General features: G+C 40.9%; 1 protein-coding gene across 2 annotated transcripts; it reads left to right on the top strand.

The window, feature by feature from the left end:
- The first annotated feature begins 85 nt into the window (after positions 1–85).
- On the top strand, positions 86–25,245 carry cmtm8b (CKLF-like MARVEL transmembrane domain containing 8b). Of its 2 annotated transcripts, none has more exons than XM_061916285.1 (4): positions 86–235; positions 5,329–5,502; positions 5,586–5,705; positions 24,972–25,245. In XM_061916285.1, the coding sequence occupies exons 1-4, from the start codon at positions 104–106 to the stop codon at positions 25,110–25,112; spliced, it is 567 nt and encodes a 188-aa protein (XP_061772269.1). In that variant the 5' UTR covers positions 86–103; the 3' UTR covers positions 25,113–25,245. The 2 variants fall into 2 exon arrangements, with proteins under 2 accessions (XP_061772269.1, XP_061772271.1); XM_061916287.1 differs by lacking the exon at positions 24,972–25,245 and adding an exon at positions 14,111–17,189.

The following is a 25,245-nucleotide window of genomic DNA, read 5'->3' as shown; positions in this document are numbered from 1 at the left end:
CAGAAGGGGGGTGTCCTTGTTTGATTTTGGTACCGGAATACAGCTTCCTTGGGAACATCAACAGTCTCACTGAGAGCATAGAGACTATTTGCACCAGTGCATCATGGAGAGAACCACTATGGTGTTGGATCGCCGGCCTCCTACCCTACCAGAATGCAACGTTTCACCTTCCACCTTGGCCTTCGACCAGCGTTTCACATCGACTGCTCAGGGGATCTTGCTCATTGCCGAAACAGTAAGTTTGGAATGTGCAATTTATTGTGTAAATCCAATAATGTGGACCTTAAGAACGCTGTAAACCATAATATCATCTAAGAACCTGTCCCTTGCAGTGGACATTAGTTGTTTGCATTACAGAGCATTTGTAACGCTAACAAAGTAAACACAGCAAAAGAAATGTCCACTGAAGAGGACATTGGAATATTGTACCATGCATGTAGCATAACAATGCATGTTTATTCATCTATTTATTGTTAAGTCTCTCAACTGAAATAACAATATTGCAGTAATGTTTATAGAAATGAAACAAATGTCTTAACTTGTTGTGTCACATGTAGGTAATTATGTGATTAAAAAGAAACATACATTTCAATACAAATACCGGAAATTCCTTTAATTGGCCAAAACTACATTATTCAGGCAGTAACTAAATCACTATTCCAATTAACAAAATACTACATGAATGCACATCATAAGATTAATTATTAGACACAAAGTCACAATTTCTACATTTGTACACTCAAGTATGTTCCCAAGTGGCAGGTTTCAACACTACTCACCAGTTCCTTTGAGGGTTGCACCCTTGGGAGATGTACCCCTAAAGTGTGTAATGATAATATATATTTCATGTAAATAATATTTTCATACAAGCTAAACAATCATTAAAAAAATAAAAATAAAACAAACCTCAAGGAAATCGGATGTTAATCAAAAACACGTAACCGTCTTCCTCCTCCGCCCACCGCCCCCTCATTGTCTTGCTTCCTTCCCAAATCAGCTAAGAAAAAAAAGTCAGGACTTCTATTCTAAAAAAAAAAACCCCACATAGTCTGGCAGGCTGCCACTAATAGTACAATAGACAACAAAGGGAAGCGTCAGGATATATACAAATGCAGAAAGACAAAAGTGTTGCATATTTTGAGGATGGTTCAGATTGGGGGATTTTTGTACTTGCAAGTATTAACATGAAAACTACTAAAGTGACTACTAGGGGATTTGGGGTGTATTTTCATGTTTAACATTAGAATAATTTCTAGGCCGTAATGTGAAACTTTCAGCAAGATACTTGCTTGAAACAGGAGAGGCAGGTTTGTGAAGGGTATTTTGTTTCTTTAGCTGAAACCTTTATGATTCAGAGGCGCTCTTTGTGTTTTCTTTAATAGTCTTGATAATGTTACCATCCTGGAATAAGTATTCATAGTGACCACTAACTTTCCCTAAAAACAACATGTCTTCCCTTTTTTTTTTCTTCTTTCTATCCCCTCCTGCCCCGGTCCATTAATATAAATGGTAAATGGGTTATACTTGTATAGTGCTTTTCCACCTTAAAGGTACTCAAAGCGCTTTGACACTACTTCCACATTCACCCATTCACCCACACTTTCACACACTGATGGAGGGAGATGCCATGCAAGGCCCTAACCACGACCCATCAGGAGCAAGGGTGAAGTGTCTTGCTCAAGGACATAATGGACGTGACGAGGTTGGTAGTAGGTGGGGATCAAACCAAGAACCCATAAGTTGCTGGCAGGCCACTCTCCCAACAGGGCCACGCTGTCCCCACTTTATTAAATTGATTTAATAAAGTCAAATACAAAAAAGGCAACAGTTCTATTTTGCAAAGTAAATCTGTACAGCAGATATGGGCGTCTACATCAACAATATGATTTGCCTTAGTCGCTGGACAGGATAAAAAAAAAAAAATTTAATCCTAAAAAAGAAGATGTGTTTTTTGAATATAGAATTGTGAATGATGCAGTTAACCATCAAGTTTAAAGTACAAATGTACTGTACGTGCAAATTTCAAATCGATTTTCAAAAAAATGCATGAATGTGCAAAAGGATGTCTGTAACTTGAGGACAATAGAGCAAACATTAGACATTAAAAAAATATAAAATAAAAAATATTTATAAAAACAATAACAATGATGATACAAACATATAGCAAACATTTCACGACCCCTGTGCAGTACCTGGGAGTAAATGTAGATAAGAATCATCATAGATCCCCTTTATATATAAATAGACTCCCCTTTTAGACCAGTTGATCTGGCGTTTCTTTTCTTTTTCTTCTATGTCCCACTCTCCTTTGTGGAGGGAGTCCGGTCCGATCCGGTGGCCATGTACTGCTCGCCTGTGTATCGGCTGGGGACATCTCTGCGCTGCTGATCCGCCTCCGGTTGTGATGGTTTCCTGCTGGCTCCGCTGTGAACGGGACTCTCGCTGCTGTGTTGGATCCGCTTTGGACTGGACTCTCGCGACTGTGTTGGATCCATTATGGATTGAACTTTCACAGTATCATGTTAGACCCGCTCGACATCCATTGCTTTCCTCCTCTCCAAGGTTCTCATAGTCATCATTGTCACCGATGTCCCACTGGGTGTGAGTTTTCCTTGCCGTTATGTGGGCCTACCGAGGATGTCGTGGTGGTTTGTGCAGCCCTCTGAGACACTAGTGATTTAGGGTTATATAAGTAAACATTGATTGATTGATTGATTTAAACATGTCCGAAAACAAATTCAATTATTGAATTACCATATATTGCAGCCCACCGATTTTTTTACCTCGTCCCCCATGCATGTATACTAGGACAATACAAGTAGTGTAAATTATTAGTTATTGCCAAAAGTATTTTGCCACCCATCCAAATGATCAGAATCAGGTGTCCTGATCACTAGGCCCGGCCACAGGTGTATTAAATCAAGCACTTAGGCATGGAGACTGTTTCTACAAACATTTGTGAAAGAATGGGCCGCTCTCAGGACCTTAGTGATTTCCAGCGTGAAACTGTCATAGGATGCTACCAGTGCAACAAATCCAGTCGTGAAATTTTCTCGCTCCTAAGTATTCTAAGGTCAACTGTCGGCTTTATTATAAGAAAATGGAAGAGTTCGGTAACAACAGCAACTCAGCCACAGGAGCGGGCCTCTTGTTGTGATCCGGTTCCCGGATCACATCTTTAATCTATGTTTGAGTCCCTTTTTGTGTTTTGATTATTTCTGGACTCTTCCGATTCCTTTGTTTGAGCACTTCCTTGTTTGTATTTGTCACCATGGTGACTTCATTTGCTCCACCTGCACTTACTTTCTGACACACACCTGTTTTTGATTATTGTTTTAGTATTTGAACCGGCCTAATACCTTAGTTCTGCCTGGATGTTTTGTTTGCTCCATGCAACGGTTACGTTCGTTATTCTGCCTTGTATTAACCTCGCTAAGTTAAGTCTTAGCTTCTTGTGCGGTCGGCACGTCTTTGTGGACTTTTGACTCACTGCTAAGTGTTAGCCTAGCTCCCATGCGTTGGGCACGCTTTTCGTTGTTCTTTTGTACCAGTGTTATTTAATTTTTTTAATTAAAACCAGCTCCTACCTGCAATTCCTGCTTGTCCGAGTCCTGCAGCATCTGGGGGTGACAACTCGCGCGTTCAAAATGCGTCCGATTCGTAACACCCCTTCCTCTTCCAACATGACTGTGCACCAGTGCACAAAGCAAGGTCCATATACACATGGATGACAAAGTCTGGTGTGGATGAACTTGACTCGCCTGAACACCTTTGGGATGAATTAGATCGGGGACTGAGAGCCAGGCTTTCCCGACCAACATCAGTGTGTGACCTCACCAATGCGCTTTTTGGAAGAATGATGGAAAATTCCTATAAAAACACACTGTAACATTGTGAACAGCCTTCCCAGAAGAGTTGAAGCTGTGATCGCTGCAAAAGGTGGTCTGACCTCATATTGAACCCTATAAGTTAGGAATGGAATTGCACTTCAAGTTCATATGTGAGTCAAGACAGGTGGCCAAATAGTGTATAGTAGAGATGCGCGGTTTGCGGTCTCATCCGCGGAGTTTGCGGATAAACCGCGGGTCGGGCGGCTGACATGACGAAAAAATAGATTTTAATTAAATTAGGGCGGGTGGCGTTTGAACCATCCGGAAATATTTGATATACATGGTTCTGGGATCGGTATACTTTACCATTCAAAGAGCCATTTAAGACTTGTGTCACAAAGCGAAGAAGACAATAGGAAATGCTAATATTCTCTAGAATGACTGCCGGCAGTCACCCAGTTAATAAATATTAGGGCGTGCTATGACTCCATTGGCCTTGTCGCCTTCAACAACATGTACGATCTGTTTGTCAGTCCAGTAACATGTTGTGTGTGGCTTCCGCAGCAACACGCACACGACTGCAAGGCATACTGGCTGACACAGAGTACACTAATGGTTGTGACATAAACAATTTTAACACTCTTAGTAATATCCGCCACGCTGTGAAGCCACACCAAACAAGATTGACAAACACATTTCGGGAGAACATCCTCCCAGTAATACAACATAAACGCAACAAAACAAATACCCAGAATCCTTTGTATCCATGACACTTCCTGACTATTTTATACACCCCGCTAGCAGGAAACCCCGCCACCCCAACCCCCCGTGCTTCGGTAAGGTGGGCGGGGTTGGGGGCGCGGGGGTGTAAAATATATTCAGAAAATGTCACGGATACAAAGGATTCTGGGTATGTGTTGTGTTGCGTTTATGTTGTGTTACTGTGAGGATGCTCTCCCGAAATGTCTTTGTCAATCTTGTTTGGTGTGGCTTCACAGCGTGGCGCATATTAGTAAGTGTTAAAGTTGTTTATATCACAACCATCAGTGTACTCTGTGTCACCCAGTATGCCTTTCAATCTTGTACGTGTGATTGCGGAAGCTGCACACAACATATTACCGGACTAACAATCGGTTTGTACATGTTGTTGAAGGTGTCAAAAGCAATGGCTTCACAGCACGCCCTTATTCTTGTCATCAGGATGAACACCAATTGGATATTCGCGAGAACGTTAGCGGCTCCAATTGTCATCATTACCCTGTGAAACGGGTTGAAATAGCTCTGTGAGTGGTAAAGGTGGCCTACCTCTGATGTATTTCAGCGGGCGGGTGGCGGGCGGTTGCAGTTCTGATAAAGTGTTGGTTCGGGTGGACGGCGGGGGGATGACGACTTTGGTGATGCGGTTGCGGATGGTATAATTGCCTATCCGCGCATCTCTAGTGTATAGCATCAACTAAAGCACAATACAAACATGAACCTATGCTCTTCTCTCCTGCAGGTGTGTGGCATAATGGTGTGGATTCTGCTGGCAGGCACTGATTATTTTAACCTCTCTGCCCTGTGCATGGCCCTCTTTGTTTCCATCACTTGCTGGGTCATCACCCTGTGCCTCTTTATAATTTACCTCACCGGGACCCAAAACAGGATGACCCAGGTCCCCTGGACTACATTGGTAACACACACGCACGATTTAAAACGTTTTTTGTTTTTTTTTACTGTACTTTTCATCTGTGGTCATGTGTTTGTCTTGGCTAGTCAGTGTGTTTGAACAGCGGTGACACAGCTCTCTATCTGCTGACAGCAGTGCTAGAAGTTTACTCACTGAAGACTACTGTCGCCGGACGTCACAACTACAACTGCTGGGCTGCGTCGGCTGTAAGACTTTTTAATTTGTATGACCGTGCATTACTAGAAGCTTTAGAATTAAAGAGAAAGACAAGCAGTTTTTCCTCACATTTTTTTTTTCTTAGGAGGATATGTGACTCAAACCCTAAAGTGCAAAGAAAACCAAGTTGAGTTTAATCGGGATTGGTGCGATATACAGTAGCAGTGTTTCTTACTGTATCTATAGGGCCCCTGGAGGTCCATCCAAAAATATATGTTTCTCAGCTGTGCTCCAAATGGGCTGCAGTGGTACTCAGTTGTACAAACCCCGTTTCCATATGAAAAGTGATGCAAAGAGGAATGGGCGAAACTGCTCAAAGATAAGTGTGCCAAGCTTGTGGCTAGAATTGCTGTCAAAGGTGCATCTTCAAAGTATTGAAACATTTTGTATATACAAACCGCGTTTCCATATGAGTTGGGAAATTGTGTTAGATGTAAATACAAACGGAATACAATGATTTGCAAATCATTTTAGTAGTACCGCCTGAAGGATCAAAGGTCCGTAATATTATCGCTTACATGCAGTGATTTCTCCAGATTCTCTGAACCTTTTGATGATTTTACGGACCGTAGATGGTAAAATCCCTAAATCATTTGCAATAGCTTGTTGAGAAATGTTCTAAAACTGTTTGCTTACAAATTGGTGACCCTCACCCCATCTTTGTTTGTGAATGACTTAGCATTTCATGGAAGCTGCTTTTATACCCAATCATGGCACCCACCTGTTCCCAATTAGCCTGCATACCCGTTGGGATGTTTTAAATAAGTGTTTGATGAGCATTCCTGAACTTTTTTAGTATTTATTGCCACCTTTCCCAACTTCTTTGTCACGTGTTGCTGGCATCAAATTCTAAAGTTTTTTTGATTCAAGTTTATTGTTCTTCGGTCAATGGTCAACAAAGCAAAAAAAAAACAGTTGTACATTCATAGATTGAAAATAAAAAGTTGTACATTCATAGATTGAAAATGAAAAATGTTACAGACCGAAAGGTTTTAGGCTGAAGTTAAACACTTATTGCGCCTAACCCTATAAACAAATTCAAGTACAAAATAAACTTCCGAAAGTTATAAAAAGTCCTTTGCACAACATATTATAAATACACAGTATAAACAACAGTATAAACAACATCATAAACAACATGAACGTAGTTCAATTTTATACACAGTACAGGCATGTGAAATATCCCTGTGTACATATAGACCTTTGCACTAATTATATATACAATATATACAAACAATTGTACTTCTATTATTATTTATATCTCATGTTTAATTTTTAATTAACGTTAATCATAGTATTAACTACAATGTTAATTCAAGAGTGATATATTTTTTCAAGACATTGGTCTTAAAGTGTTTTTAAATGTGTGAATGGAACTGGAACATTTTAAGGAATCATCCAAGCTGTTCCACAGTTGAACTCCTCTAACAGAAACACATCTACTTTTTAACCTTGTTCTTATTTTTGCTTTCTGAAAGAAAGCTGAACCTCTGAGGTCATAGGGATTCTCTCTGGGTTTAAATCTCACTTGTAAACATCCAGGCAGCATGTGGTTATGAGCTTTGAAAGCCACAATAGTAGTATTGAGGTCAACAAGATCGTGCAGTTTTAATGTTTTTAATTTAATGAACAGAGCATTGGTATGGTCATGATGATTCGCATAAGTTACAATTCTAATCGCTTTCTTTTGAAGTAAAAATATAGAGTTGATGTCTGATTTGTAATTGTTTCCCCAGATTTCAACACAATAGTTAAGATATGGGAGTTTGAAAGAATTATATAACATGATAAGAGCCTTTTGATTCACAGAGTTTTTAATTTTATGCAACATAGCAATATTTTTTGCCATCTTTGTCTTAAGTATATTTATGTACAGTTTCCAATTTAATTTATCATCTATATAGATTCCCCAAAATTTTATTGAATACACCCTTTCTATCTCCATATCATCAATTCTTATATGACGCTGTATGTTATTTTTCCTATTTCCAAAAATTTTATATTTAGTTTTATTTAGGTTGATTGATAGTTTATTGGCATCAAACCATTGCTTTAGTATGTGGAGTTCAATCTCTACAGTCTCTAGGAGTTGGTCAAGGTCTTGCCCAGAACAGTACAGACTTGTATCATCAGCAAAAAGAATACAGTTGAGTTTTTTAAGTATTTTGGAAATATCATTAATATACAGTAAAAACAATTTTGGCCCCAGTACAGAACCTTGGGGTACTCCATGTGTTATGATCTTTTTGTCGGAATCTACATTGTTCATATGCACATACTGCTCTCTGCCACCAAGATAACTTTTCAACCAATCATGAGCAAGACCACTGACACCATACCTATGCATTTTGTTTAAAAGTAATGTGTGATCAATGGTGTCAAAGGCCTTGCTCAGGTCAATAAAAACACCAACAGCAAACTCCCTCTTATCAATTGCAGTGGTTACCTCCTCAACTAGTTCCATCACTGCCATGGAAGTGGACCTGTTAGATCGAAAACCGTATTGGTGTTCACTTAGCAAGTGATGCTTATCAATAAAACTGTCAAGTCTTGACACAAATAATTTTTCAAGGAATTTTGAAAATTGTGAGGGTAAAGAAATAGGCCTATAGTTTGTGAACTGATGCTTATCTCCACTTTTGAAGATGGGAATGACTTTTGCTGTTTTCATTTTCTTTGGGAAGACACCTTTTATAAAAGAAATATTGCAAATATAAGTGGATATAAGTGAAGGGAACAGCTATAAAATCAACAACTTCCTTGATCAGAGAAAAGTCCAAGTCACAGCAGTCTGTTGACTTCTTGTTTTCCTGAGAATTTACAATTGTTTTGATTTCACTTTCATTAACGGGGGAAATAAAAAACGATTGTAAATTGTTTTGAATGGTTTGTTCATTAAATTTTGCACTGTTTTCAGGCTGTACAATTCATTTGCTGGATTAGGTCCAACATTTACAAAAAAATTGTTAAAAGCATCAGTTATCCCTTTAGGGTCATTTATAGTTAGATTATTTTCTATAAAATAGCTAGGATGTTCCTTATGTGTCATGTTTTTTTTTAATGATACCATTTAAAACTTTCCACATACCCTGGATGCTATTTTGATGTTGTTCTAATAGGTTACAGTAATATGTTCGCTTGCAGTGCTTTATTATTTGTGTTAACTTATTTTTGTACGTTTTATATTTGTGTTCAGTTTCTTTGGTTCTGTACTTTAAATGTCTTCTGTAAAGATAATTTTTCTTTTTGCAGGACTTCAGTATTCCTCTTGTGATCCACGGTTTGTCTTTAACGGTGCTGTCTTTAAGTTAATAATTATTTGCAAAAAAAAATAAAAACATTTTATCAGTTTCAACATCATATATGCTGTCTTTGTAGAATATTCAACTGAGTATGGGTTGAAAATTATTTGCAAATCATTGTATTCCGTTTATATTTACATCCAACACAATTTCTCAACTCATATGGAAACATGGTTTGTAATACAATATCAAACAAAGAGAAATAGTCAGGAGCTTGAGTCAGAAAAAAAAAATCTAAGCGCAAAAATTATGACTAAAGTGGTGATGCTGTATTTTCATTTGCACTTTAAATTCATTTAGGTTGAGTTTTATTTTATTTTTTTTATTTTAGCACTGTGTAATTCTATGTAAATTGTTTTCATCAGTTTGTATGAGTCCCTTAGTTTGCAGTATATCTGATTAATATTTATGTTTGTAATCAGCCTGACTGATGCCTTGACAATAATCTTTGTAATTAACACATGCTTTCATATCATTTGACACTGTTTATACTGTTAATCTGTAAGTAGGTTAAATATAAATAGGGATTACGATTAAAATCAAGAGTAAGATTATTAATTCAGTGTTAATATTTGAGAGGGTCCTGGCCCCCTCTGTAGTGGAAAAGTCTGGGCCCAGTGTCAGAAAGGTTAAGAACCCTTGACATACAGTAAATAGTGTAACGATCTGTCACTTCATTTCTGTTTGTTTCCTAGTTTTGTATTCACTTCGTGCTTGTTCCACTGAGCGCTGTGTTTTTTCCCTCACCTGCTGTTGATTGGCAGCCGGTCCAAGACCAGCTGCCAATCAGCATGTTCCTATTTATGCCTGTCTCTCTATTGTTTAGAACTATACATGTAAGACTGCTTCATTTTCCTCTGTTGATGATATCAAAAGCATCTTACCTTCCCATCGCTCTCCTGGTTCCTGCATCTGGGGGTCGCTGCAACTGCAGCCATGCGAGTTCCTGACAAATAGACTGCTTTTGACTGAAAACAGAATCATTGGGTATATTTTTGGAAGCGCAAGCTGCAAATGCTACTTACAAAAATTTGGGGATATTCGGGTGACATTTTATGATAAACCTAAAATTGCTCTGAATCGATCTGTGTCCAATTCTGCACCACAGGTTGGACTGTTGGTTTGGATTTCCTGTGTCCTGCCATCATTTCCAACTTGGTGCTCTTATTCTATATTTCTGTTTCCTGTTTGGTATTGGATGTGGCACCTTACTTTTGTCTGATGGTTCGAGTCAGCGACATTAGGGCTGGAACTAACAACTTTTTTGATAGCCGACTAGTATTTTATAGTACACTTCATAATCGGTTTACTAATCAGATTATGACGTGTACATATACTCAGTCGCTTGGTTTTTAAATTCAGGTTGATATATTTTTCGTCAGGTACTAACTAACTAATCAAGACGATAAAGATGACGACCTAATTCAAAAATATTTATTTATATCATGGTTCTCCAATATTTTTTCTTTTGAGAGCTACTTTTAATTGAAATTGCCAAGAGCTACTCATATTAGTAACGTTTATTTTGATAGCTTATTTGTTCCTAACCCCTTGGGAACAAGCTTGTTTTTCCAGAAAATGTCAGCATCCACAACTCAAATTTTGATTTAATAATCAACAACAAAAAATTAGCTGATCAATTTTGTACATTTTGTATTTCAGCATGCATTTCCTTCTAGTTCAGTTTTTTCAATCACTCCTAGGGTTGTACGCTATACCGGTATTAGTATAGTACGCGATACTAATGAATCATTTTCGGCACTATACCGTCTCTGAAACGTACCGGTCCCACACTCCCAATTGCAACCCTAACCCATTACAACATCTTCATTTTTTTATAAACATTTTTTTTAATGTATCTTATGTTTAGAAACTCAGTAAATATGTCGCTGGACACATGAGGACTTTAAATATGACTAATGTATGATTCTGTAACGACTTGGTATCGGATTGATACCCAGATGTGTGGTATCATCCAAAACTAATGTTAAAGTTAAAGTACTATTGATTGTCACACACTGGGTGTGGTGAAATTTGTCCTCTGCATTTGACCCATACCCTTGATCGCCCCCTAGGGAAGTGAGGGGAGCAGTGGGCAGCAGCCGTGCCGCGCCCGGGAATTATTTATGGTGATTTAACCCCCAATTCCAACCTTTGATTCTGAGTTTCAAGCAGAGAGGCAATTGGTCCCATTTTTATAGTCTTTGGTATGACTCGGCCGGGATTTGAACTCACAACCTACAGATCTCAGGGCGGACACTCTAACCACTAGGCCACTGAGTAGGCGGTACTGTAAGGTATCAAACAACAGAAGAATAAGTGATTATTACATTTTAACAGAAGTATAGACAGAGCATGTTTAAAGAGAAAGTAAGCAGATATTTACAGTGAATGAACAAGTAGATAATTTATTGTCTACCACTTGTCCTTAATAATGTTGACAAAATAATAGAATGATAAATAATGCAATAAAATTGGCCCTAGTGTGTGAATGTGAGTGTGGATGTTGTCTGTCTATCTGTGTTGGCCCTGTGATGAGGTGACGACTTGTCCAGGGTGTACCCCGCCTTCCGCCCGATTGTAGCTGAGATAGGCGCCAGCGTCCCCCGCTACCCCAAAAGGGAATAAGCGGTAGAAAATAGATGGATGGATGTTACTGCATATGTCAGCAGACTAATTAGGAGCCTGTATTTGTTTACTTACTACTAAAAGACAAGTTGTCTTCAATCAATGTTTATTTATATAGCCCTAAATCACAAATGTCTCAAAGGACTGTACAAACCACTACGACTACGACATCCTTGGAAGAACCAACAAAAGGGCAAGGACAACTCACACCCAGTGGGCAGGGAGAATTCACACCCAGTGGGATGCCAGGGGACCGAAAGCAATGGATGTCGTGCGGGTCTAACATGATACTGTGAAAGTTCAATCCATAGTGGCTCCAACACAGCCGCGAGAGTTCAGTTCAAAGCGGATCCAAGACAGCAGCGAGAGTCCCGTCCACAGGAAACCATCCCAAGCGGAAGCGGATCAGCAGCGTAGAGATGTCCCCAACCGATACACAGGCGAGCGGTCCATCCTGGGTCCCAAAGAGCGGTCCATCCTGGGTCTCGACTCTGGACAGCCAGTACTTCATCCATGGTCATGTCAGGTTCAAACACTGGTGACATCTATTAATCAGACAAGAAGCAAGGAATCAAGCAAACACAGAGTTAAATAGGGCTCGTGAGGAGAACGCGGGCACTGCACACTTAGTCACAGTCTCGCCCTACGCTCTAAGGTCCAGTTGCCGCGTTCTCCTTTTTATTCAGAGTTCCATAGTCAACATCACTGAAGCTGCCTCTAAAAGGAGTGGTCACATATATTATGCAAAGCAGGACCAGGACGCATAGTACGTGAGGGAATGTGATTTTGCCTTGTCGCCGAGTTCGTCCGCGTGTTGTCATCTTATCTTCGTTGAGATCCTTGAAGTCTCTGTCTCGTCTGCGTACTGTCATCCCATCCATGCCGAAGTCTCCGAAGTCCTTGGCTGCAAGTGAGCCAAAACTATGATAACATCATATGGCTGAGGCCACCGCTCAGACAAGAAGTTTTGTCCTTGCATAGATTAGAAAATAAGTCTAACTTGAGCACAATAGCTAATAACTAAAGCAACAGACTTTAAGCATTCTAAAGTTAGTGTGATAATATATACATAATTAAGGGCTTCACGGTGGCAGAGGGGTTAGTGCGTCTGCCTCACAATACGAAAGCCCTGCAGTCCTGGGTTCAAATCCAGCCTCGGGATCTTTCTGTGTGGAGTTTGCATGTTCTCCCCGTGAATGCGTGGGTTCCCTCCGGGTACTCCGGCTTCCTCCCACTTCCAAAGACATGCACCTGGGGATAGGTTGATTGGCAACACTAAATTGGCCCTAGTGTGTGAATGTGAGTGTGAATGTTGTCTGTCTGTCTGTGTTGGCCCTGCGATGAGGTGGCGACTTGTCCAGGGTGTACCCCGCCTTCCGCCCGATTGTAGCTGAGATAGGCGCCAGCGCCCCCCGCGACCCCGAAAGGGAATAAGCGGTAGAAAATGGATGGATGGATGGATATATACATAATTATTCTAACAGTCATCGGACCAGACCCCCTCCACAAGGGAGGGGGGGGACATAGGAGAGAAAGAAAAGAAGCGGCAGATCAACTGGTCCAAAAAGGAGGTCTATTAAAAGGCTTGTATGTTCACTATTTGATTTAACGTACCCTAAGATTTTTTGTTAAAGTAAAGCCAATATTTTTTAAATAAAGGGGACCACAAAAAAATTGCATTATTGGCTTTATTTTAACAAAAAATCTTAGGGTACATTAAATAAAATAGTGAACAATTTTTTGTGGTCCCCTTTATTTAAAAAAGTATCAAAAAGTATTGAAATAATTTTAGTACCCGTACCGGTACTATAATATTGGTATCGTTGCAACACTACTACTACGGCTACTTTGAAAAAAAAAAAAAGGATTTTGGGCTTTTTGTTTTTTATGATTGGCAACATTTAAATTGTATTGAACAATGCGGTCACTGTCTCCGTGCTATTTAGTGGTAATCTGTCATGAGACAGAGGCACATTGTCTAAATTGAAGAGTTATACATAAAATGGACTTTCAGCAAAAAATATTTGATCTTTTGGTGAGCTACCTAAAATTACCTGCTGAGCTTACAAGGTTGCAAATTGTATTTTACATTTTTGTAGACCATGTCATCAAATCAATGCATCCGGAATAGGTTACTGTAGATATGAATTTCCCTTTTCAGGTGCTTGCCTTCTGCGAGTCAAGGCAAGTAGGGGCAAAAACTCATGGGCATCTCATTGGTAAAAAATGTTCTGGTAGCACATGTTTTGATAATGAAATAAACCGTTGGAAATTGGTTGAGATATAAGCAATTTATGTTTTATTTTCAAAATCAAATGTGTCCTCGGGTTATTAAAGCACACTGGACTTATACTGCAACTGTAACACATTGTGTGTGTATAGTACATGTTAATTTATTCGTCATCACTAACGGACTAACCAGTCAGATTTCTTTTTTTTTTTTTTCTTTTCCCCCCCCCCCCCAGTGTTTCGCATTCCTGACAGCAGTCACTTATGGAGGCAGCAGCTACCTCAGCTACCGTGCCTGGAAAGCCACTAAAGAAGAGCGATAGTAATGGGTCTTATTTTGTTGTTGTGTTTCCTTGTCAAGGAATTTGTTCTCTTACTGTAATAGGCCATTGCTTTTTCCAGTCAAACCTGTACAACTACAGTATGCCACATATGAGCTTAGACGCCATCAACTAGCTTTTGATGAGCAGGAAAACAATGTACAAAACAAACGATGATACAATACTTTCCGTTCAGTTCATTTCAGTTTCAGTTTATTTCGTACATGAATTCGATACAATATAATGCATCACATATTTCTAGTCGTTTCATTACAGTACGTCTGAAAAGGAATAGGAAGAAGCTGAGCTTATTTAATCCTACCCTTTTTCATACCGTAGCAATTTTATCCCATTTCCTTGTTCTCTGTAACAGAACAGTGAATACATAATACCATAGTAAGTAAAGTTGTGGTTTGTGCTGCCCTTTGAGGCACTTGTGATTCAGGGCTATATACAAACCCTGTTTCCATATGAGTTGGGAAATTGTGTTAGATGTAAATATAAACGGAATACAATGATTCGCAAATCATTTTCAACCCATATTCAATTGAATATGCTACAAAGACAACATATTTGATGTTCAAACTGATAAACATTTTTTTTGTGTGCAAATAATCATTAACTTTAGAATTTGATGCCAGCAACACGTGACAAAGAAAGTGGGAAAGGTGGCAATAAATACTGATAAAGTTGAGGAATGCTATTCAAACACTTATGTGGAACATCCCACAGGTGTGCAGGCTAATTGGGAACATTCGGGTGCTATGATTGGGTGTAAAAGCAGCTTCTATGAAACGCAAAGTAATTCCCAAACAAGGATGGGGTGAGGGTCACCACTATGTAAGCAAATTGTCGAAAAGTTTTAAAACAACATTTCTCAACGAGTTATTCCAAGGAATTTGGGGATTTTACCATCTTCGGTCCGTGAAATCATCAAAAAGTTCAGAGAATCTGGAGAAATCACTGCACATAAGCGATGATATTACGGACTTTTGACCCCTCAGGCAGTACTGCATCAAAAAACGACATCAGTGTGTAAAGGATATCACCACATGGGCTCAGGAACCCTTCATAAAACCACTGTCATTAACTACAGTTGGTCGCTACATCTGTAAGTGCTTGTTAAAACTCTGCTATGCAAAGCCAAAGCCATTTATCAACAATATCCTGAAACGCCGCCGGCTTGCTGGGTCCGAGCTCACCTAAGATGGACTGATGCATAGTGGAAAGGTGTTCTGTGGTCTCACGAGTCCACATTTCAAATTATATTTGGAAACAGAGGACGTGGTGTCCTCCAGAACAAAGAGGAAAATAACCATCCGGATTGTGTTTATGCGCAAAAGTTCAAAAGCCAGAATCTGTGATGGTATGGGGGTGTATTAGTGCCCAAGGCATGGGTAACTTACACATCTGTGAAGGCACCATTAATGTTGAATGGTTCATACAGGTTTTGGAGCAACATATGTTGTCATCCAAGCAACGTCCTCATGGACGTCCCCGCTTATTTCGGCAAGGCAAGTGTTACAACAGCGTGGCTTCGTAAAAAAAAGAGTGTGGGTACTTTCCTGGCCTACCTGCAGTCCAGACCTGTCTCCCATGGAAAATGTGTAGCGCATTATGAAGCGTAAAATACGACAGCAGAGACCCAGGACTGTTGAACGACTGAAACTCAACATAAAACAAAAATGGGAAAGAATTATGCTTTCAAAGCTTCAGTTATTAGTTTCCTCAATTCCCAAACGTTTATTGAGTGTTGTTAAAAGAAAAGGTGATGTAACACAGTGGTGAACATGTCCTTTCCCAACTAATTTGGCACGTGTTGCAGCCATGAAATTCTAAATTAATTATTATTTGCAAAACAAAAATAAAGTTTATGAATTTGAACATCAAATATCTTGTATTTGTAGTGTATTCAACTGAATATGGGTTGAAAAGGATTTGCAAATCATTGTATTCCGTTTATATTTTACATCTAACACAATTTCCCAACTCATATGGAAATGGGGTTTGTTACTAAACATTGATGATTGATTGAAACAAATAATAAATGCATACAGTAAATAATATTTATTTCCAAAAAAAAGAAAAGAAAAGGGTTCAATATCTTCATCATAATTATTGTTCTGTGTACTTTGTGAACACTTGTACTTTGAACAGTCTCTTAGACTGAATCATATTGGTGCTTTATTTGATTTCTTTAGGTCATCCATTCCATACTGTAATTCCACATACGGATATGCTAAAGGTCTTAAGTGTTGTACGAGCACACAAATGTACAACTAAAAGTCTCTCCGAGAATAAAGCTAAATATTCAGAAAATATGCAAATATCTCACCATTTTTAGCTCTCTCAACATGCTCATCTAGGCCCAAATCTCTGATAGCCGGTGCTGTAAATGCAGAAGTGCAGTGCCAGTGAGGAGGAAGAGCAAAACATGATAGAAAATTAATAAACGTGCTTATGATTGTGCATGAAAAAGTTGAAAACAAGGGAAAGAAACAGCTGTGAGAGCTTGGTTGGCTGGTAAAATGTAATTCGAAAAATGTATACAGTAACAATATTATACATCACATATTTTACATACTTTCTTTACAACATGTCCAAAAAGAGTAGGAAAGCAGGGATAATCCAATCCTCCCCTTTTCTAATGGATTCTGTGTTCTGCCTTATTTATGGGAACAAAACTTGAATGACTCTCCACCTCGCTGTGGGCAATGGCTACACGTTCGTTGTGCATATTGATTTTAAAACTGTTCCACACTGTAGCAATTATTTGTTCTTAATTACCATCAATGTGTTCTAAATACATCGGCTCTCATCATAAATTGTTGAATCAGTTACGATTCGTTTAATGAGATGGATGATATTTCATTTTCAATAAACTCATGTCATTTATCAGAATTCTTCTTCTTTGTACTTTGTAAACACTTGTAGTTTGAACCACCTCTTAAACTGGATCATATTAGTATTTTGTTTGATTTCTTTACTTATTCCATTCCATAATTTAATTCCACATACTGATATGTTTAAGGACTTAAGTGTTGTACTTGCATACAGATGTTTTAAGTTAGATTTTACCCTCAGGTTATATTTCAACTCTTTTGTTGAGAAGAATTGTTGGACATTCCTGGGTACCAGGCTGTAGTTTGTTTGGTGCTAAATTTTAGCTGTTTGCAAAAGCACCAAATCATTGAATTTCAATATTTTGGATTTTGTAAAGTGTTTGTATGTTCCCTGTATCCAACATTATGTATTTTTCTGACTGATCTTTTTTTGTGACACAGTTAGAGAATTAAGTGTAATTTAGTAATTATTTCCCCATTTTTCTTCACAATAACTCAGATAAGGTGACACTAGCGAGCAGTAGAGAACATGAAGTGAACTTTACTTCTGTGTCGGACAGAACTTAGGATAACTTGTTTCTCTTGGTTCTTATTATTTCATACATGGATCTTTATTATTTTGCTGTTCTGTTACTTTATGATTTTGTCACATAAGAACATTAATTTGCTGTTAACAGTGTGATCATGTTATGTTGCAACCTGTTGACACACTCACTTTAGATCTGGTTTTAAGAATATGCTTTAAATGGCCTTGTGGATTAGATCATGGGTTCTTAACCTTTTTGCCCTCGTGGCCTGACCTATCCAACACAGAGGAGCCCACGACCCACTCTCATATTAACATTAAATTAGTACTCTTACTTTTGAGTTTGTCGTTTTCAGTAATTACATCTAACCTGCTTAGAGCACAGTCTAGCAGGATAAACCTTGTCAAATGATATGAAACCATGTGTTAATCATAAAAAATAGTATCAAAGCTGAGGTCAGGAAGATTACTGTTACGACTCGGAGTAAGGAGAGGACCCAGATGCAGAGAAGAAGTTGAAAAAAATAAAGCTTTTATTTTGAAACAACTTTTTACCTCCAATGCAAAAAGCTTTTTACAAGAATAATCAACACGCGGAAAAATAATTCCGAGGATAAACAATCAACTTAAAATCACTCCACTAAAATAAGGAGGAATACTAATCTAAGAAAATTCTAACAAAAAAATATCAATAAGAATAAACGAAAAGTGCTCCAACAGGAGGAAAAAACACCAAAACGACCTATATATAAACACTAGCTATAAATAACAAAAAAATCACTCAATCAATGAGGCAATAAATTCGAAATTTGGAAAAACAAAAACTCACCAATTAGGAAGACGAAGGATAACCAAGGACGCTGGAAGGAGGAAAAAGTAAACTCAAAATTACAGCAAAAACTAGGGTAACTAGGAAAACAGGAGCAAGACAAGGAGCTAATCAAGGACATGGATATGGACGCTAGAAAGGCACGATAGACGAGACGATTTGGCAAAGGACAAACGGAGAAGTGAGCTTAAATAAGATGTGGGAGTGATGGGGAACAGGTGGAAACAATCAGGAATCAGGGATGACGTCAGACTGGTGACACAAGAGGAAGGGCCCGTGGCTGAAACAAGAGGGTAGCTTTTCAAAATAAAACACGTAAATCACAAGACAGAAAAACCAAGACAAGACTAAAAAAGATGACTCATGTAAACTGATTACAATAAATATACGCTGTATACAATTATGTAGCGCTAGGAAAAGAAATATATTCTAACTAAAATAATAATAAATTCAAACGATATGTTTTTAAATAAAATGTTAATAAAATTAAAGTTCAAAAGAAAATACAGCTTCACCACTTCTGTCATAATTTATGCGTATGGGAAAGTTGTCTGTAACTTTGGCTCTAGACTTTGTTTGTTTGATATTGTCATTAGGGGTGTAATTTAATAAAAATTTAATTACATTATATTATTGTGGCAGAGCTAAATATTTATACTCTGGTAGGCCCAAGGACCATTCTCACAATCAGCAGAAAGGGTGTGGTTTTTATGTCTTCTTGAGCACACTGTTAAGGTGCCGTTGTTGTGATATGAACATTCATGTTGGCAGTCTTACAACAAAAACCTAAGAGAAACAAAGTTGTGTTCCCTGCAACAATGTTTCATGCAGAGGAGGAAGTTTTGTCTTCATCGGCCATGTCGCCCCAAATCCAGCAACATGCATTTGTCGCCGCAGTGACAAAGCTTCCGGAATTCTGGCAGAGCGACCTGGTATCATGGTTCCAGCACATCGAGGCACTTTTCCACCTGCAAAGAATCACTGGCACGGACACCCGGTATTACATGGTTGTAACAGCCCTCGATCAGGCAACCACTTGCCGTGCTATGCAGCAAACGGCAAATACACTACCCTCAAGGATATTCTGCTTCGGAGATTTACTCTGACTGACGCGTATAGGGTAGATAGACTTCTTTCCCTGCCTATTTTGGGTGATTGTACCACGGTGGATTTGATGGACAATACGCTGTCGATGCTGGGCTCCGATGAGAGTGGGTTCATTTTCCCGCATCTTTTCTTTCAGCAGCTTCCACTTGCGGTCCGTGCGGTGCTGGCTAATTCCGCTTCTCTGGCCTCCGGCGAATACCGGGGCTTGGCTGAAAAAGCTAAATTAGAATCACAATCAGAATCAGAATATTTTTTATTGCCAATGTTTGAGAACGGGTTCACAAACTATAAATTTTTCTTGGTACAATTGTGCAACATAAAACACATATAACACAGAATAGATCTAGAGAAATTAATCCACGCCTTTATCTCGAATCGTTTAGACTACTGCAATGCCCTGTATGTAGGCATTAGCCAGGCCCCCCTCGCCCGCCTGCAGCTCGTGCAGAACTCTGCTGCTTGTCTGCTAACACAGACGCGCAGACGTGAGCACATCACCCCTATATTAGTGTCGCTTCACTGGCTCCCTGTGCGTTACCGAATCAATTTTGAACTCCTATTTGTTTTTAAATGTCTAAACAACCTCGCACCAACATATCTCTCCGGCCTCCCTCAGCCTTACTGCCCCACCCGATCCCTAAGATCAGCCGATCAGCTGCTACTGACGGTCCCTGACACAAGGCTGAAGCTTAGAGATGACAGAGCTTTCGCCGCTGCTGCTCCCAAGCTCTGGAACGACCTACCTCTGAGTGTTAGACAAGCCTCCTCTCTTCCTGTTTTTAAATCTCTCTTAAAAACATACTTTTATTCCTTGGGTTTTAACACTGAGTGATATCCATCCTGCAATGGCGCCCCATTATACACCTGCTGTGAACCTGTTTTTATGTTTTTATGTTTTATTTATTTACTTTTTATCATGTTCTGTTTGTGTTGCGTTGTTTGCTCGGTTCTCGTATTACCTTTTAACCTGCCCATTGTACAGCACTTTGGCTACCCCAGTGGTAAATTTTAAATGTGCTTAATAAATAAAGTTTTTTTGATTTGATTTGATTTAGGTAATAAAAAGAGCTGTAACCGAGCTATCAGATATTGTTATTGTTCATGTGCCTGATGGCCGAGGAGAACAAACTGTTCAGGTGGCGAAAGGTGTGGGTCTGGATGGACCGTAGTCTCCTGCCTGAGGGGAGAGTGGAGAATAGTTTGTGTCCAGGGTGAGAAGAGTCAGCTGTGATCCGACCCACACGCCTCCTGGTCCTGGAGGAGAATAGGTCCTGGAGGGATGGGAGCTTGCAGCCAATCACCTTCTCAGCAGCACGTATAATGCGCTGCAGTCGATGCTTATCCTGGACTGTGGTGACCGGGTGCTTCTGGCTTCCAGACAGTTTGCCGTGCAGAGCACAGATGCAGATCCCCCGCAGACTATCGAGAATGCAGACCCAGCAGTAGTGGCGGGAGTCGCTTCCCAGAAGCGGCGCGAGGCGAACCTGTGCTTCTTCCATCAACGGTTTGGCGCCAAATCTCGACGGTGTGTGCCTCCATGCTCATTCACTGCCCCGGGAAACTCCAACAACGACGTTCAGTAGCAGCTGTGGGCGCCGGCAATGCAAGCGAACTGCTCTTCATTGCCGACTCGTCCTCAAGGAGATGTTTTCTGGTGAACTTCGGTTCACAAGTCAGCCTGTTACCTGCCATGGCCACAGACAAGGCGCCAGGTGGCTACGGGCCATTGCTGAGTGCCACTAACGGCTTGTCAATCAACACTTTTGGCTCCAGGTTGGTGACTGTGTGCTTCCACGGACGCAAATTCCAGTGGAACTTTGTCATTGCCGCCATCACGGTCCCCATTATTGAAGCGGATTTTCTGTGCTAATCTACTGCTTGTTGATGTTGTTAATCACCGTTTGATCGATGAATGCATCTTTTTCAACTTTTACATGTAAGGCAGCCGGACTTGGACCTTCAACACACGCTAATTATTTAGCATCTGGTGACGTTTGTCAGCGTTTGCTAGAGGATTTTCCATCGCTGATCACTCCTGCTTTTTCCACCGTGGACACTAAAAACGGTGTTGAACATTTCATTCCCATTGTGGGCCTGCCAGTTTTTGCCACCTAAGCTAAGTGTCTTGACATGGCTAAATCGCCCATTGCCAAACGGGAGTTCGCTACTATGGAGCCTTTAGGCATCGTGTGGCGTTCTAATAGCCCGTAGCTTTTGCCCTTGCACTTGGTGCTTAAGTCGGATGGTTCCTGGTGACCTTGTGGAGATTTTCGCTGCCTTACAACATCACAACGCATGACCGCTACCCTATTCCGCACATACAGAACTTTTCGTCACGCCTGTCGGGTGCCGCCATTTTTTCAAAGCTAGGCTTGGTTCGTGGTTATCACCAGGTCCCGGTGCGTGCCGAGGACGGGCCCAAGACAGCAGTAATAACCTCGTTTGAGCTTTTTGAGTTCCTGCATATGCCTTTTGGCTTGAAGATAGATAGATAGATAGATAGATAGATAGATAGATAGATAGATAGATAGATAGATAGATAGATAGATAGATAGATGGATAGATAGATAGATAGATAGATAGATAGATAGATAGATAGATAGATAGATAGATAGATAGATAGATAGATAGATAGATGGATAGATGGATGGATAGTACTTTATTTATTCCTTCAGGAGAGTTCCTTCAGGAAAATTACAATTTTCAGCACAATCCCATTCAAGATCAGACAAACATTACAGGGAGACAGAACAGGATCGCTGACGGGTCTGCCGGCTTCCAGCGCCCCTTACAAAAAAGATGAGATACAGGTAAACAAGGGGTTGGGGGGGAAATGGGAGAAAAAAATAGAAGATTAAAATAAAATAAAATAAAAAAATCGGTCTAAGCCTGGGCCCTGGAGAGGGGGTCCAGACCGAGGCCAAGGGAAAAAAACAACAACAACTCATAGCCAGAATACACATCCCTCTCACATGTGTGTAAGAGGGAAACATCAAATATCAAAGAACACAAAAGACTTTAAAGACATTAAAGCAGCAGATAAAACCAGCCACTTCTACATACAGCTAAGAATAAAAAGTAAAAGAAACATATACACTGTGGTGGCCTCTGTGGTGTTCCACGCCATCGTCCGCTGGGGTGGAGGGAGCATGGCCAGAGACAGGCCTCCAACCAACTCTCGGCCAGTGTCCGGTCCGCATGGATGAGCGAGTATACATCCAAGGAGACTGAGGTGTCCAACACCTGCTCACCCAGCCAAGACACCGCGAAGCCTCTACGTCCCGGTGCTCAGTGCTAGCTCCGCAGCCCTGTCCCCTCATCCGCATCTCCTCCAGTCCCTCCAAACAGACTCCGGTGTGGCAAAGACCCAGCAGCTGGTCTCCATGGCCAAAAGGCTCCCTGGAGGCAGATCCAGAAGTCCACAAAAAGCACCGCAGAGGTCACGAAAGTGCCACCCCTTGTCACACAGTCCCAAAGGGTCCCGGACTAAAAGGCAAAAAAAATATAATAACACATGAAAACAAGAGGGAAACACAAAAGGATGCCACAAGAGCACAGAGCTCCTGCCTACAGCAGCCACTACAGCAGCGCCATCTTGGAATACCTTGGAAGGGGGCAGCACAAACTTTTCAAAGCTTAATGGACTGTTGCGCGGCCTCAATTTTGTGTTTGTTTACTGTATCTTGATGACATTTTGGTGGCAAGTCCTTCAGCTGAGGAGCACCGGTCACACCTAATGCAGGTGTTCACATGTCTTGATGAGCACAGCCTGATCGTCAATCCTTCCAAATGTCAGGTTGGGCTGTCGGACATTGATTTCTTAGGTCACCGCATTTCGTCGCTGGGCACGATTCCTTTGCCTTCAAAAGTGCCCCCGACGACCCCGACATCAGCGCACTCAAGACTAACGGTACGACGGTCATGCTCGAGAAAGTGATGATTCAATATGGCAGTCCCGCTCTCCTCTGTGATGTTTCCACTGGCCGCCCCCGTCTGGTAGTTCCAGTGGACTGGCGCCGCTGGATTTTTGACACAATACACTCCCTCTCACACCCTGGCATTCGGGCTTTCGTCAAGTTGGTTGGTGCTAAGTTTGTTTGGCCTGTCCTGAGGAAGGATGTTCGGCAGTGGGCAGCCACATGCGTGGCATCTCAGCGTGCCATGGACCATCAGCACACTTAGGATGCCCTCGAACCATTTCCGTTTCCAGTCAGGCAGTTTGACCACGTACACGTGGACGTAGTTGGCTCCCTACCACCGTTGCAGGGTTATACGCACTTCCTCACCATGATAGCTCGCACCACCAGATGGCCAGAATCAGTTCCTGTTTCCTCCACTGCCTCTGTAGACATTGCCCGTGCGTTTCTGTCATTGTAGGTTGCACGTTTTGGTACGCCGTCAGAAATAACCTCGGACAGGGGATCCCAGTTAGAGTTGGAGCTTTAGTCACTGTTGGCGCAGTCCTTGGGTGTGCAGTCGCAGCGCACTACGGCCTACCACCCCCAAGCTAACAGCTTATGTGAATGTTTTCACTGGTCACTTAAAGCAGCTTTGCAGGTAGCACTCTCTGGAAAGTGTATGAGTGTAGGTACATATTTTTGTATTATTTGTTGGGGGGCAGCCTGAATGTGGATGCTGAATGACTATATTTCTTTTTGTGTTGCAGAATTATTTGAAAAGGTAACTTAATTGAATGTAAAAAATGTATGTTGGGCATATAAGCTTTTTTGCTTCTGCCTGTTTCAGTCATGTTATTCATTTTTGAATCGTGATCTATGTTTGAATATGTTTTTGTTAGACTGAAAATAAACTGAACTGAACTGAACTGATAGCAATTGGATTGACTGTTTACCTTGGGTCATGATCAGGTTGCACTCAGTCCCCGCTGAATTGGTGCATGGTCAGCCACTTGGTGTTCTGGGGGAGTTTTGGCCTGAGTGCTTCACCCTGTGACCTTTTCCCTTTTTGTTGAGGGGACCCTTGGCTCCTGGCCCAGTCCACCACTGTTTCCCGAAGTCATTTGTTCCGTCTGAGCTTAAGTCTACCCGTTTTGTTTTTGGATGTCGCGACGCCCACTCCTCACCCCTCCAATCCCCTTATGATCAATCAATCAATCAATCAATGTTTACTTATATAGCCCTAAATCACTAGTGTCTCAAAGGGCTGCACAAACCACCACGACATCCTCGGTAGGCCCACATAAGGGCAAGGAAAACTCACACCCAGTGGGACATCGGTGACAATAATGACCCAGTGGGACGTCGGTGACAATGATGACTATGAGAACCTTAGAGAGGAGGAAAGCAATGGATGTCGAGCGGGTCTAGCATGATACTGTGAAAGTTCAATCCACAATGGATCCATGGCCCATTTAGGTTGCTGGAGCATGGCCCTAAAAGTTTGTGCTTGATATGGGCGAGCGCAGGGAATGTGTTTCTGTGGACAGGCTTAAACCGAAGCATTGTGTTGCAGGTGAGGAACTACTGCCGGAACAAATCCCCCGCTGAGCTCACTCTCCAGAGTCATTCCCCTCCACCGGCCCCTGATATTTATTCTGCCCCACAGGTCGTACCTGCTCCTCTGCCGAAAGGACATTGTACGGCAGGCGAGTAAGGCCCCCTGGGAGGTTTTTGTTTTCCCCATAACTAGCTGTATGGGTTTTTAGATAGTCTGGCAGGCACTAGGACCATGCACACACTCAGCAGAATAGGTGTGGTTGTTATGTATTTTTGGGCAAACTGTTAAG

This window comes from Nerophis ophidion, linkage group LG11 (assembly GCF_033978795.1).
Source record: "Nerophis ophidion isolate RoL-2023_Sa linkage group LG11, RoL_Noph_v1.0, whole genome shotgun sequence".
Taxonomy (NCBI): domain Eukaryota; kingdom Metazoa; phylum Chordata; class Actinopteri; order Syngnathiformes; family Syngnathidae; genus Nerophis; species Nerophis ophidion.
The sequence above is the reverse complement of the archived record's forward strand: the minus strand, read 5'-3'. Positions and strand labels throughout refer to the sequence as shown.

Bases quoted from the DNA above. Each gene is read 5' to 3' on its own strand.
- cmtm8b (XM_061916285.1), top strand. From the start codon at position 104: ATGGAGAGAACCACTATGGTGTTGGATCGCCGGCCTCCTACCCTACCA. The intron at 5,503-5,585 runs GTAACACACACG...TGTCTTGGCTAG, and splicing joins AGGTCCCCTGGACTACATTG to TCAGTGTGTTTGAACAGCGG. The intron at 5,706-24,971 runs GTAAGACTTTTT...ATTGTGTTGCAG, and splicing joins ACTGCTGGGCTGCGTCGGCT to GTGAGGAACTACTGCCGGAA.